At 44.3% G+C, this 15,372-nt stretch overlaps 3 protein-coding genes across 3 annotated transcripts; 1 reads left to right on the top strand and 2 right to left on the bottom strand.

Annotated features, from left to right (window-relative positions):
* On the top strand, positions 1-4,771 carry LOC127336902 (protein EIN6 ENHANCER). Its single transcript, XM_051363767.2, has 3 exons — positions 1-489; positions 1,122-1,189; positions 4,459-4,771. The coding sequence occupies exons 1-3, from the start codon at positions 315-317 to the stop codon at positions 4,588-4,590; spliced, it is 375 nt and encodes a 124-aa protein (XP_051219727.1). The 5' UTR covers positions 1-314; the 3' UTR covers positions 4,591-4,771.
* Positions 4,772-4,967: 196 nt separating this feature from the next.
* Positions 4,968-6,333, bottom strand: LOC127336901 (chlorophyllase-2). Its single transcript, XM_051363766.2, has 3 exons — positions 6,006-6,333; positions 5,784-5,909; positions 4,968-5,700 (listed from the first exon to the last, which is right to left on the bottom strand). Exons 1-3 carry the CDS (start codon positions 6,264-6,266, stop codon positions 5,146-5,148), a joined length of 942 nt encoding a protein of 313 aa, XP_051219726.1. The 5' UTR covers positions 6,267-6,333; the 3' UTR covers positions 4,968-5,145.
* Positions 6,334-10,381: 4,048 nt separating this feature from the next.
* On the bottom strand, positions 10,382-14,797 carry LOC127336904 (crossover junction endonuclease EME1). The gene is made up of 10 exons (XM_051363769.1): positions 14,611-14,797; positions 14,464-14,529; positions 14,195-14,348; positions 13,979-14,082; positions 13,265-13,440; positions 12,908-12,971; positions 12,726-12,844; positions 11,831-11,920; positions 10,837-10,951; positions 10,382-10,761 (listed from the first exon to the last, which is right to left on the bottom strand). The coding sequence occupies exons 1-10, from the start codon at positions 14,653-14,655 to the stop codon at positions 10,606-10,608; spliced, it is 1,089 nt and encodes a 362-aa protein (XP_051219729.1). The 5' UTR covers positions 14,656-14,797; the 3' UTR covers positions 10,382-10,605.
* Positions 14,798-15,372: the final 575 nt, after the last annotated feature.

Here is a 15,372-nt window from a genome sequence, read left to right as displayed (position 1 = left end):
AGAAGGGTGCCAAGACACATAGGAACAGAGCCAGCGCCGCCTGCTTCTCCGGCGACTTGACTGCGAAGCTCGCCCCCCGCCAGCGTTCAACCGTCCTTCTCCGCCGGCCATACCCACGTTAAGTCCCGATCCGTTTCGCCGCCGCCACCTCCCCTCGCCGGCCTCCTCCCCTCGCCGGCCTCCTGTAGGCTGTAGCTGAAACAAGCGCTCGCCGGTAGGCCGCATCGTCTCGTCTGGAACCCTAATCGTCCATCAAGGGAGGCGCCGCAAGTCGGAGCCCCTCCTATTCCTTGGGTCGAAGCGGGACGAGGACAATGGAATCGGAGGTACAGAGGGCGGAGATGCTGCTGGCGCCGACGATGGCGTTCAAGAAGGTGCAGATGGCGGACAAGTACCCCAAGGGCCAGTCCCGTGGCCGCCAGTGGAAGCACCTGCGCTTCCTCCTCCAGGCCGCCGACGCCACCTCGCTTCCCCCGGACCGCCCCAACTGTGAGCGCCCTTGTTACCTCTCCGCTGCTGGATTTCTCACTTGTCTGAGATTTGATCTGCAAATCATGTGGAATCGTAGATTTTAGGCTTCCTCTGCTGCGCCTGGATTCTTGTTTCTTGGACACGAGCGATTGCAGCTAGTTTAGGCGTTTTAAAAGAATATTTATGATCCACTTCAGGCCTATAATAAACTTGTGGTGGCTTGAGATTGGGAATTGTTTATAGATTTTTCTTGCCCAACAGTTCTTTGAGATTGCACATTGTGCTTTTTTTCCTAACAAATAGCAGCAATTGATTTTCTTCTTCTTAGGTTAGAAGATGCAAACTTACAGTTTAGCTTAGGCGTTAGATGCAAAAACTTCTGTGCTTGATTGAATGACATGCTATAGAATCAAAAGGCTGCTGGATTTTGTTCAAAATTCGTGCCTTCTGTAATATTAGCTTTCTCTGCTAAAATGATAAGGCAGCTCATATCTGAACTTGTTTATCTCATTACAAGTACAAGGCTGGATAATAGAAAAACAACTTGATATTAGTGAGTTTGTGTTATTGATGTGTCAAATTGGTTTACATGTCTAGTTTATAGAGCAAACTGTGGCAAATACAATGTTTAAGTACGGTCTTTTATGCAGATCTAAATATTCAGTCACCGCCATCCATTTATCCACCAAAGAGATACTGCGACGTAACAGGTTTTGAGGTAAGTTTCACCCCATTACTGAACTTCCCCTATTGATATGCATACCCTGGAGTGTTTGTGAACAATAAGTTTTGAAAATTGAAGATATTTACATTCAAAATAGATCATAATGTTGTGTTTGATGTTTACCTCTAAGAAGGTCATGTAAAAGTACATATGTACCTTAGAAATCCCAGAGAATGGTAATTTCTGCTGTCTTAACACGGCCTATAAGTTTAAAGGGATAAGCTGGTGCTTTTTTAGATGAAAGGCTTATAGCCCTACTTATCTTTTTTTGAAACGGGGCAAAAGCTTTGCCTTTCATTGATATAGGAGAAAAGAGTTGGCCCGTTTATGAGAAAAACTGGCCGAAAAACCGTACAACACGACACCACACTTATCATTAAGCAAGAAAAACAGAACAAGTTTCTTACAACTCTAAAATTAGCTGGGGACCTCCAGCTATCTTTACAAGCCCAGGGAACCGATAAGCTGTGAAACAACTACACCACCACCCAAAAGAACGAAACTGTCAACAAAAGGAGCAGCAAACAACTCTTACTCCCTGACTCCAACCTTAAAAAACACTACTAAAGAAAGACAGAAACAAGACAACAAGCTTAACACCAACTCCCACCAAGCAAAAAAAAACTTCAGGTTTCTCGTTCTTCTGTTCAGAGCTTTAATCTTCTTCTTGCACCTCCTGATTGCCCAGTCAAACACTCCCTGCATCCTTGCGGGCGCCATGACTGTAAGAAAGATATCATTCAAAAAACTGCATCAAATGGCTTCTTAAGAACCTTGTTTTAAAAAATTGGTTTGTTGCAAATGGTCCATAAGCTGGCACTTATATATTTAGTTATGTTGTTTGCCCAATAGTTGGCTTATAAGAAATCTTTAAATTTGTGTATCCATCCATGCGGTAGTGCTAATATAATGTCAGTCTAATATAATACTGTTACAAACTTTTAGACCTTGTTTGATAGGGGTGTATTTTAGGTACCAAGGGGATTCAGGATGGGAGGGGATTTGTTGAATCCCTCCTCTTCACCCAATCCCCTCTATATAAATGTGGTTTGGTAATCAGGGGTTAATGTGTGGAAATACATTTATGTGAGGATGCATTAAAAAATCAATCAACCTTCTGATACAGTGAAGAAATCTGGATTTTAAGATGAACACATGATGAATTTTAGCTGGATGCATGGTTTAGAGAGTATCATCAAAGCATGAATAGGCAATAATCCATCACAGCAGCTACCAATCAATCCAGAAAGCAAAAGAAAATCCCCACACCAGGACATGAGACCTCACAAGAATCCCCAGGGAGAAGAACCGGACCGGCAACTAAGACCAAGAACTGGCCTGGCTCTGGCTGGCATTAGGATGGTTGGTTAGGAGCCGTGAAGATAGGCTTGGGATGGCACAGGTGCGCGCCGGAGAGCGAGAAAGGGGAGGAGTTGAGGAGAGGAGTAGACCATACTGTGGAAAAGGCCAGCCCCGCAGCTGAGAAGGGGATGTCGCACCAACAGAGGAGGAGGCAGCCACGAGAAACTAAAGTTTCTTGTGGGATGTCGTACAAAGCTGGCCTGCCAAATAACGAAATGAGAATTTCTTGGGATCTCGGGTTAGGCGGGGAAAATACTCTGCAAAACCTGTCAATAACGGCCTGCCAAACAAGGCCTTAAGGGGAAGCTGTAGTAGGTTCTTGATTATTGTAGTTAAGGGATTGCATAGCTCTTATAAATGGTTTGTGACTCAACATTTGGCATTGGAGAGATTCAGTTAAGATAGGTTTGGGATCAAAATTCAGATTGCATTACTGCTTGAATTGTGTCTCATTTAGAAAATGCTGACGACATCCATTGGGGGAGAGGACAATAAATGAGAGGGGGCTTATAATCTCTAACAATCTAGAAAAGCTCTCTGAACTTATAATCTCTAACGGAGGGAGTACTTATGAATAGCAATTCCGGAGAATTGCAAAACTGACAGTGTGGTTAGAACAGTTTGAACCTGGCATGAACAGCCCTACACATATTCAATTGAAGTCTGCTGCTCTAACAAATTCCTTTACGAATAAACTGAGAACCTGCATGAAAAGTAAGTGATAGATATCTTATAGTCAATATTGATGATATAACAGTCCCCATAAGAAGTGAACTTAAGTGAATCAGATATATGGTAGGTCTTAGAGGTGAAAACTTGATAAGTTGGTTTGGCTTTATCACTGATGTTTTAGAACAGGCAAGTGAATTAAAACCAATAGTTTTGCCTGCCGAGTGATCTTTTCACAATTCTTCTGTCTCTCTTGTGTCCTCTATTGGAATTGGAGATAGGGAAAGCGGACCTAGCCTTGATTTTGCTTGAAGATTGTGGTCTACTCCTTCCATTCAGCAATATAAGATGTTTTAGCAAACTGATTTAGTTCGCCAAAACGTCTTATATTAGTGAATAGAGGAAGTAATGATGTCGGCATTTGCATGAAAGACATCCATGTCCGGAAATGCACATTTGATCCATGTGCATATGCTCCTGCTACTGTAAAAAATATTGTTACTAAGTGTTTAAAAAATTCCAAACAGAAATTTGGTGCGCACAGATTGACATTCTATGTGTGCACACCAGGTTTCGTGGATAATCAACTTATTTTGTGTCCTGTGTAAAAAAAGATAAAGAAATGTCTCACGAAGAGCCTTTTCTTAGCACTAAATTTTGTCTTTTTTACATATGACACCAAAGATATCGGTTTTTCGTGAAACCACTTTATGAGGACATAGAACATCAAGATATACTCATGACTTTTTGTGCCGGATTTTTTTGACATTCTAAAATGGGTTTAAAATGCATTTCAAAAATTACGAGCATATGCACCTGGGTGCAAAAACGTCATGTCCTTCCCACCTATGTTGCTAAAATGTGTGTTCCTGATAATTATAACCAAAGATGATGTATCTCATCTGTTAGAGGAATAGCAACTTGTATTCCACCGACACCAAAGGCCACAATACATAGTACGTGTACAGTGCAATATGCAAGAAACCCCCTAACTGCGGGGGAAAATACAATATGTAAATAGCTCACTAACATCATCAACGAGTTCAAGTACTGCGTTGTGTATGACTCATCTATTGCTACATACATGCCATCACTGATTATAGATTTTCATCGGCACTGGCTGATGCATTATTTGTGAATGCGTTTTGGTTGTGCATTAGATGCCATCTTTTGTGCTTCAGTTATGGAGTACTTAGCAGGCCTGATATTTTTACCTTCAAATCTTCATGCAGGCACCATACGTGGATCCTAGGACGAAGCTACGTTATGCTGATCCAGAAGTGTTCAAGCAAATCAGAAATCTTCCTGATGAATATGTCCAAAGATATCTGGCCGTGAGGAATGCAGCAGTTGTACTACGATGACAAATTCCCCAAGTTACTGGAACTATTCTACTACTCCAAATGGAGTAGCAAGTATCCAGCTCTGTAATCCAAATGGAGTTTGTTTACCTTCTAATTGTGCTGCTGCTCGCATGAGCATTCTGAATGTAGACCTAGGGTACTGAATTATTTTGTCATTTCAATGAAATATTTTGCCCATATATATTATGTTGTGCCCATGTATAAGGCTCTTTGTTATCTATGTTGTTCATGTTGTGATAATTGATAGTTAAATATGTTTGTAGTCCGCAATAGGCTGAATGAGACATGGATACTGGCACAGCTGCAATTTGCAACAGGCAGCTTTTTATCATAAAATAGTTTATTAATGGTTGTTTAATCTCAGTGACTGAAAACCGTTTGAAAAGGCACTGGATATAGGCTGAATAAAGATATTACAGTCCCTCGTCACCTCATGTGTATATAGGATAGTAAGATTAAAAATCCTACTGCACTTACCAGTTTATCCTACTCCATTTGTCTCTGACTATCCATTAAACTTACTTAAGCAGGCAACAATGACACCATGGGTGCTAGCTATTCATCGCGGAACTCAACGACGGACAGCACCACGGGCGCCACCTCCGGGCGCTCCCTGATGCCATCCAACCACTCTGGCCGGCCCTCCACCCATTTCTTGAGGAACGCCACCATGGCCCCGCCGACGAACCGCCTCATGGGCGCCCTGGCCTCGCCGCTCTTGCAGACGGCGCGCGTCGCCAGGCCCTTGGCGCCAGTGGTCACGTCGTCCATCATGTCGGTGTGCCCGTAGTCCCTGGCCACGAGGTGGCACGCCGGCGCCGCGCACTCCTGGTAGAACGCGGCATGGCTCACGCCCAGCGGCGCGCACGGCGGGCACAGGAAGTTGCGGGGCACCTCGCCGAGGCCCGTGCCGATGACCATGATGGGCGCCGGGACGCGCAGCGGGGTTTCTTTGTAGGTGAGGATGGGCGGGGGCGTCTGGTTGCCGAGGCCGGTGCCGTCCACGGGGTCGACGGCGATCAGGGCCGCGAGTGGCAGGGAGGTCTTGGCGTGGCCCAGCGCGAGCGCGAAGGCCACCTTGCCGCCGCGGCTGTGCCCGGAGATGGACACCTGGTAATGGAATCGTTAGTAGATGATTGTGCTATGGATTATTGCAGATACAGAGCAACCGCTCGATGGCATGGGTAACTTACAGCGGTCAGTTTGGGGAGAACGTTGGGTGGGAGCGAGGAGGACAGGCCGTCGTCGGCGAGCCAGTCTATGACGGCGGCCGCCGAGTTTATCTCTCCGGTGGTGTCGGGCCCGGAGAACGTGTAGAGCTGCAATTCGTTCGCGCGCGCGCGTCTTGAGGAGGGGAAGGAAGTCGATTGCAACGCTGCAGAAATTAGCTAGCATGGTTTCTCGAGAGTACGTACCTGAGGGCCGACGACGATGAAGCCATGGGAGGCCACATGCTGGAGCAGCTGGGAGTAGAAGTAGTTGTTGGCGAGGTAGCCGTGCAAGAAGACGACCACCGGGTACTCCCCTGCGTCGCACGGTGCGGCTACCAGAAGCGGCTTTGGCGGGCCGGCTACACTGGCTGTGGCTGGAGAGCACCTCGTGGTCTTGGCCTCCTGGACATGGGCAAGGCTGGTGCCGTGGCGTCCATGGTCGAACACGTCTCCTGCAGACGCCATGGTGAGAAGCAGTAGACCGTAGTAGTATGCTAAGCCCACGAATCTTAAAGAGGAAGTAATGTTAACTCTGAGTTTGTGGGGGTTAGCACGTCCGCGGTCCCAGCGGCTCGACGTAGACTAGATTGTTCGTGGAAACATAAACGCGGCCAAAATTTGGGCGGTGAATGTTTCTGCCCCTTCAAGCCCTTGTTTGGTACTAGAGTTTTAGTGGGGATTAGCGGGGATAATCCGCTCGAAATTTTAAATCCCCACTTATCCCCAATGCATGTTTGATACTAGAGTATGAGAGAGTTTAATCCCCACTTATCCCCACTTATCCCCACTTTTCCCCCAAATTTTAGTGTAATTTTTTCAATCCCCAATACTCTACCCCTACCTAGCGGATTGGAGATGGGGTTTTGTGGGGATTGGGTGACAGCAGTAATTCACCCAATACTCTAGAGTATTATCCTCAGTAATCCCCACTGATACACTAGTACCAAACAAGGCCTCACTTGGGTCCGCATCAGCGACCGCGCTTGCTTCATTTTCTGAGCGCTAGTACTTGTTGCGCTGCGTTAATGGCGCGTCACAACCGATGCGTTAATGGTGTACCTCGCCTTCTGCACGCCTGCGATGGCAGCGTCGCTGCGGCTTCAGCAGCCCAGCCTTTTTAAGGGGCACTGGCGGCGGTCATTTCCTCGCACATGCCATTGCCGTCGTCCTAGCCACCCGCCTTCTCCCGACCTACGCCATGGGCAAAAGCTGACCCTTCCACAAGACAAAGCACGATGGCGAGGCCGACTCCTCGCATGGCGGCAAGAAGCCGCGGAAGCGCCACTACGTCCTGATAGCGTTTATGCGGTAGCTATGGGAGGAGAACCGGCCGGTACCATGATTGGATGCCGGCCTACCGGGAGGAGGCTGGTACGAACTCCGGCTGTGTGCGTGTCCCTCCTATGCCGTGTGCAGGGTGAGAGTGGCGCGAAGAGGTTTGGCACCGCTGATTCATACTGCCGCTGGATCTGCGCGACGATCCAGCGTTCTCCCTCAACTTGTACAACTTGATCACTTTCGGAACGTGGAGTTCGACCCACGCCGCCGAGCGGGATACCTTGGCAACGTGGAGTTCTTCAAACCGGAACTCACCGACGACGAGGAGGAGAACAAGGACGGCGACGATGACGGAGCCGGCGACGATGACGGAGCCGGCGACTTCATCGAGGACGCAGACAACGACCACGGCGACGAGCAATTCGACAACGATGGCGAGGTGTGGGATCCGGAGCACCAGCCGCCGGATCTCAACGAGGATGGGGCCATCGAGCTCGCCATTGCCTAGAGCGAGCTCGCTTACCTTGCCCAATGGGATGGCCTCGCCGTCTAGCTTTGTGAGTCTGCGCTGACGCAGGGGACGCAGGTTACACCTCTTGTGACACCCAGCATGAGGCGGGTGGGTCGTCCGCTGCTCCTTCCATGGCGTGGGATCGGTGGTCCGAGTCGGCGGTGTTGACTCCCCTTCCTCCTCCTCCCCCGTTGGTATACCATCTACCACCGCTGGTGCCAGACTGGCCATGGGAGATGCCGGAGATCATCGACCCTACGGCGATGACTAGACGCCCAAAGTTGCTCCATTTTTAGATTTTCCCATGTTTATTTGTTTAAAACTATGTATCTCTATCAACGAATTTTTTTAAAAAAAAATGCGTCAGATCGCTTGGCACCCGGGACGCAAACGGTCGGCGGGTCTTTTCCAGCCTATTTCACGTCATGACCCGACGCAAACGGACATACGCGATCACTTTTGGTGACCGAAATACGTCGGGCAGCTGGAGATGCCCTTAGGAGCGCATGTGGCTACTTAACGGCCGTGTGTTCTTGGTGGTGTTCCTTATCTCCACGATTCTGGATATTTTGCCGGACAGTGTCTGTCTTCACATGCACCATGCTCTTGCCTTACGTTTAGATGGATTGGGACATTCCCTTGCTTCCATCTTCGACTGGTCTTATGTTCACATGTCAGGTTCACATCCTATGCTCCTTGAGAAAACGGTGGTATCAGATTTTCACCGCTGTTGTTGGCTGATTATGACATTGAGCTCACTGGTATAAAGCATAACGAAGCTGCAATAAATTATCTGAGATACATCAGAAACATTCATAATGATACTTAATTTTGTCCTTGGAGGTGAATCAAAATCACCCCTATAGTAAAACTTGCCAAAATAATAATTCCAACAATCTCAGCTGAAATATGATCCTTCGTTGCATCAAAACACAACAACATACAAGAACTCCACTTCGGTTGAGTTCCGGAAGGCTCCGCCGGCGAATGTAACAGTGCTTTGTGCCTGGAGTTTGCTGGATCGGTGGTATTCGGTCGTGCGCACCCATGCTTTTATTCCTACCGATTGGTTCTGGAGGGAGCGGCGCGAAGCTCTTTTTCTGTGTTGACATCAAGTGACTATGGATCCATGATGAAAGTCGGAAGAAGAGAAGTACATGAAGGCCGGAGGGGAGGACTAGCTAAGGGAGGTTCAAGTCTTCGCGCTGTTGAGGGACTTGCTTGGTGTTCCGGGCCTCACAACAGCGGTATGATAGTGGGGGCGACAACACATGTGAAGTTCAGAGTCCTACCTTTCAGGGTGAAATCCCAAGGTCTGGCCTTAACTGGTTGTGCCTGGCAATGACCTTGTTGGAGGCATTGTTTTGAGAGTGGGGACTATCTTCAGGGTGAAAACCTTAGATCGTTGATCGGGCGACGACGGTGTTAGAGCACTGTTCCCTTCTTGGAGGCGTCGTTTTTGGAGAGTCTGTATTTCAGGTGTTGTCTTGGCGGTGGTTGTATTGTTGTTGTTAGGCCCGAGATGCTGTAGCGGGACTTTTATTTTTTAGTTTTCTTTTCCTTTTTTTTGGCTGTGTGCATCCGTAGTGCCATTAGGGTGGTGCGTTGTTGCAGAGGCTGGGTGTATTTGATATCTTTTTGATATTAATATATTCCCTTTATCGAAAAAAAGAACTCCACTTCGGCTTCACAACAGGGTGCTGTCTACGTCGGCTACAGCTAACCGCATTGGGAAGCCTGTGGTTCACTTATTTCTCCAATCCAATATTAGCAGGGAAACAGAAAAACTAAGCAAATTGCAAGGACACTTGATCCAAATCAGGTTCTGCAGAAACAGCAAAAAGACCACATAAGTTCTACAAATATAGATCAGTCAAAAAAAAATCTCCAAGCAAACATCATTAAAAGAAAATGTGATGAATATACAGCTGTTGCATTTGAGCCGTTGGTAAACACTCCACGCACCTCAGGGAGACTATAGAAATAAAATAGTGCACAAATGCCTTTAGGTTATATGGAGTAGAAGGTGAAATGAATCTAACAATGATTGCTACAGGTGAACTCAATACAGAGAAGACATGCAAGACAAATTTGTCATTGTCATGAAACAATCAGTCATTCCGAGAACGTTCAAACAAGATCATGGTAGGCTGCATAGGTAGCGGATTGCAGAACTGGAGAAAGGGAAGACAGGCGACGAAGATCGACCTCGGTCACCGATGATGGCGTACTTGAAGGTGTGGGCGGATGGCATCTTCAACCGCCTACTCGGATTGGGGAAGCAGGGAATTAGAGTTGATTCTGTTGGTTTGGGGCTAGGTTATGGGGAGGGGGTTGATTTTTAACCCCACGTTATTTGGGACCAAAATAAGGTCGCAGCAGAAAGGTTAATTTGATTACAATTTTGCTGATGGTTCAGTGATAGATAGGGCTCGAGATCATCGTTCCGAGCCTATCACTAGTGTATGTCTATTTGCCAATCTCCCAATAGAGTGTGCTCCCCATGTATTATTGTCGCGATAGAGCACTGCATCTTCAGATCACCTGCTTACTGAAATGCAACGTGGACATTGCTATCTAGGAGAGAGTTCTCTCTGCGCCTGGGGTAACTTGTACTACTATACAATCTAGGGAGTATTGCACAGCCGACACACACAGAATTATCCCTGGATGCAGGATTGATGGGTGGTCGCTCGGTACACGCAGAACGTATGCAGGACAATCCCTGCAAGCAGAATTGATGGAATCTATTACTACTATACAATCCAGTTGTTTCCCACAATACAGTACAAACACCAAACCATAAATACATCTAGCATTAAGATTGCATGTGACATGCCTTCAGCATTCGATTGTTCCGTTTTCAGAGGTTTCGCGGAACATGAGCTACTAACGGCTAAATTTACAAAAGCACTGCTTGGAACTTGGAATTTCATCGTGGTAGTGCAACATCTAATACATACACACACTACGTTAGCACATCTAAAAGGATCGTCCTACTGCATAAACAGATCACTAGGATTTCTCAGCTTCATCTGCCTCCATTGCCCCATCTTGTGCCATGAGAATCCTGTACACTCTTTTGGAGCATACCGGTCCCACCCTCCTGCTTTCCTCACCAAGGGAATCTTCGCACTTCAAGTCTTTAAGCAAAACCTCCTTCTCGCGATCCTGTTACATAGAGAAAGTTAAGAGCGCCTGGAGGCATACTGTCAAACTACTGCACTATACAAGGGTGACACTCACAGTTTTACTGGGATCCATATACACATTCAGAAGAGATCTCATGGTGTGGTACTTCTTCCAGATTGCATGGGCAAATCTTGGCTGGACTTTAGGGATAGCTAGTAGGGACATGAACCTGTCACAGGTGAGAGGAATTAGCATTAGCATAGGATATACATGTTACACTGATTCGAAAGTTGGAAGTCTGAAACTGACGAGTTAACAATTATCAAACTGCGCTTGGATGAACAGTTGGAAGTAAGGGCAAGCTTTTTGTTGATGCTTAATATTGCCGCAACTAAAGTAAGAAGATTATTGGGGCCACAAAAAATGCGGCAAACAAAATGGCCACCACACCACAGTTGTGGCAAATTTCGGCAAGAAATTGTATCTATGACGTGTGAACATTGTGGCAAGCCAAAGTTGTGGCAAATAAACAAATAAATGCCTAAGAAACTGTAGCAGAGCTATGGATACTCGTCTCAACATTAGGCTGCAAACCAAACAAGCCTTAAAACTCTCGGTGGCGCGAGAAAACACCATCGAGTTGTACAAAATTTGAAGTGGGCACAAGATAAAATTATACAGTTCCTAGTGTCCTAAATAGCCTGACATAGTTCCAAGATGTGTTTTTTTATACACTAAGAGGTATGTGATTTTATAAAATCCCACAACCACACAAACGTTTTATCAGCTAATTCGTTAGGTCTGCACTCCGCCATATGATTAAAGATTCACTGTATTTATTATACTCTTGTTCATCATCATTTATTGTATGAAACTTTAATTGATTTTCTTGTATTAGTTTACAACTTCAATCACAATTCAATTCCACAAAAGGAAAACAAAGGTAAGGACCAAACTGAAGGCAAACTTTTGCAGAAAGGGAATATAGCAGAAATGTGCTGCTTGTAATTTAAAAAGGAACAGTTTTCAATCTAGTAGTAGACAACAAATTACACAGAGAACATTAAATGGAAATGAAATTCAATGTATACTTCTAAGCTCAACTTACCAAGGATCCTTGTTAAGCTTAGCTTTATCCACAAAACCCGTCGGGATTATCACACCTTTAGCATGCACAGATAACCATGTCAATGGTTTCCTGCAGAACAGACAAAGGGAACAATGATAAAAATGGAACTGCTTCGAAATTCAGTAGAACCACATACATGAGCCATGAAGAAAAAACAAATGTGTTCGTCACATGTTATATTACACTTGGCCATGAAGGCCATCTGAATGGACCTACATGACAGCAATCATTATTATATTACACTTTGAAGGCATTAAGAGGTACATGTTCTATAATTGTCTGCTATTGAGGGAGAGCAACAGTTATCAACACGAACTGGTTGTTACATCAAAACATCCAGGTCATACTGGATGAGTTTTACTATGGTAACAGAGGTCACAGCCAAGGCACTGTGTTTTTGTGTCTTTCTGCAGAAAGTTTAAAGTGTTAGAGGTGTGACTTATGACTTAAGTATATACAGGAATCTTGACAAATTTGTGCCCTGATTTTGTCAAGAGAAGGACCAGCCAATAGCAAAGTAGCACATGAACTGGAAATTTTGTGAAACTGAAGTCAAAGAATTTATGCACCAAACATTACTAATGTAAGGTGCATCAATCTACGATCTAAAATCATGAAATGCCAGTTGTAACTTGTAACACAAAAGTTTGGCTGCCTTAAAATTAGCTAACATTTATTCTTATACCAATAAAACCAGAATATAATACATAGTGCTATGAGTTAAGGCATATGTAGACAGGTATATCCCTACTATGATCGAATTGGTCGGACATAGAAATGTTTGAATAGCAAGACCACATTCCCCTAAAAGAAAGCACAGACCACACAAAGCAATCAACATAGTGAAGCAGAAAAAAAAACAGATTCAACTTGCCTGAATTGGCAATTTGCAAGACTAGTTGTCAAGCCAACAACATGTTCTGCCACTTCAGATTCGTCTGTGCATTGCTTTGAGTGAACTCCATCATAGTGTGTTACTAATTTGCACAGAACCTAAACATACAAGTTCGTTAAATATTTTAGGGAGAGAAGTTCAGAATTTTTTTAAAAACAGACCTGTTCCACTTGTGGAGATCTACAGCCATTGGAGCCGGATGAGTTCTTATACTGACTTTGCTCACTGAAATGCCAAAATAAAAGATAGGAAAGTTTAGCAGGATTAAGTAAGGGAAGATGGTTTTGTCTACACTTACAAGTTACAACATTAGCGGAAATATTTCAGTAATGACATGCAGAATGAATAGCACAAAAGAACATTACAGGTGCAAGCTGTCAGTAGCATGTAAGTAACAGCAGTACAGAACTCCATACTGTCGGTGCATTAAGAAAACTATGAAACATAGCCAAAGAGATAAAACATGCATATGAGACAAAAACAGTTGAAAATGGTAATTCAGACTTAGAAGAACCAACCTCTTATTTATGTATTTCATCAATTTATTAGTGACATAGCAAATAGTGAATGTTGGATAGTGATTTTGAACTTCTACAACATGATCCCAGAACACTCCACTGTTTATACGATCACAGAATTCCTCAGCTTGGAGCACAAATAGAATATATGGCACTTCTGACACTGAATCTGGGTGCTGCATAAACATATGCCACTCTTAGGATATATATCAAATAGTATAAGCACTTAAGACAATTTTGGAAAGCAGACGCACAAAAATAGAAATACAATGAAGTTATGAACCCTGATTGAACAGGATAAATTTCACATGTTGTGAACTGAAATGTCAGGACTAATCAAAGTATGAACTGAGGTTGGGCTGGCAGAAGTGACTGCTGAGCTACATGACTAGCACTATCTAAATTCTCAATCAAATCAAAAGCATCAAAATGTCACGGGTTGTAAGGATAAATCTAACCACTTAGCCAATCATACATTATATTTCCACTAAAAGAGGGAACAGATTTTTCCATGAGAAAGTTTTACCAACTTAGAAATGCATGTTGTTCTAGCATCAGTTTAGTTATAGCCTAAAAAACCGATTGAGGCCATTGAGCCAAAACGACTCATACAAAATTTGAGATGTGGCACAGGCTCACAGATTCCTAAAGTCTTAATATGAACAAAAGAAACATGCATCACTGTATGATAGCTACCATATGATTGATAATCACCTGATCATCTTTACGGACCATCTTCCACAAAATCGATCCCCTCATTGGATTTTGCCCAACTTGATAGTTAAGTTTCTTCTCTGAAAACCTTGTCAGAAGAGGACCTGGTTTCAAGGTCCAGTCGCAGCAGTAGAGAAAGGTGAACACAATGCACGATAATTGATACTAACATGGTATTTTGATATGACTAACTTGATTTGCCAGGGTTCAACATACCTCCTATTGAGCCAGCTTCAATGATTGCTGAGTCGATCTTGGCGACAATAGATTCTAAAGCATGTTTTCCTGAATCCCAGTCTGCCTTTTGTTTTTCCAACTTCTTCTGCTCTGCTTGTTGAGCTTTATTAGCTTCTCTTTCCATCTTTCGTTCCTGCAAGTAAACAACACCCTCTCATACTCTCTATTCTCTGTCATGAACCACAACATGTTCTTCTATAACCGCAAAAAAGAACATGTTCTTCTACGAAAAACTTTACAAGCCAAACCTCCTGCTGCCGTTTTTTCTCTTCAGCTATTTTGTCTTTCTCTTCCTTACTGAGTCTCTTACGTTCCTATAAATGCACAAAGATCTCGTATTCAAGTTGCATCGTTCTGAAGCTGAATTAATAAATTACATGCTAAATCAGCCAGACCTGTTTTTTCGTTGCTTCTTTGATTGGCTGAGCATTCTCTTCCATGCTGTGTCTCTCCTCATTCTGCAGAGTAGAATTTGCGCAAGGCGGAATGAACTGAGCAAACTTATCTCTAGACCCAAAGTCGTCCAACTCATCATCACTGCTGTCCACAGGTATCGGACAAGAAGCTCCTGTAAGGCAAACGTACGAGTAACTCAGTCACTCCTACAAAACTGTATGCAGAGTTGCAGACACTAGAACATGCGTTCATCTAGCAGTTCATGTGATTGCATAGGACGTTTCCCACATAAGTAATGGAGGAAATAAAAGGAAAGCTCTCTAATAGCTAGGAGCTGAAATTCTCAGTTAGTATAAATAGGTTCGTATTTGAAGAAATCTAGCAAAAACAATATAATGAGCAGCTTCATATACGGTTGTAAGTAACCAACATGATGCCCGGAAGCCTGTTATTATAGAGATTAACTTGGCTATGGTTTGGGTATGATATAGGTTTATCTTTGAAGAAATCTAGCAAAAAACAATATATAAATGAGCAGCTTGGTATACGGTGTAAGTAACCAACATGATGTCCGGAAGCCTATAGAGATTAACTTGGCTATGGTTGAGAAGCCACTTGTTCTCCACCAGCTAGCATCAAATTTCGCAGCAGAGCGAACAGCACATGTAATGCTTATCTAGTGTGGGAATTGCCGGTATTGGGGTTGCAAACATTCACTTCCACAAAAACCATCAGCGCAGTTCCACATAACTCAGAGTTTC

This window comes from Lolium perenne, chromosome 2, assembly GCF_019359855.2.
Source record: "Lolium perenne isolate Kyuss_39 chromosome 2, Kyuss_2.0, whole genome shotgun sequence".
Lineage (NCBI taxonomy): Eukaryota > Viridiplantae > Streptophyta > Magnoliopsida > Poales > Poaceae > Lolium > Lolium perenne.
Note: the sequence above shows the minus strand (reverse complement) of the source record. Positions and strands in the feature narration are given on the sequence as shown.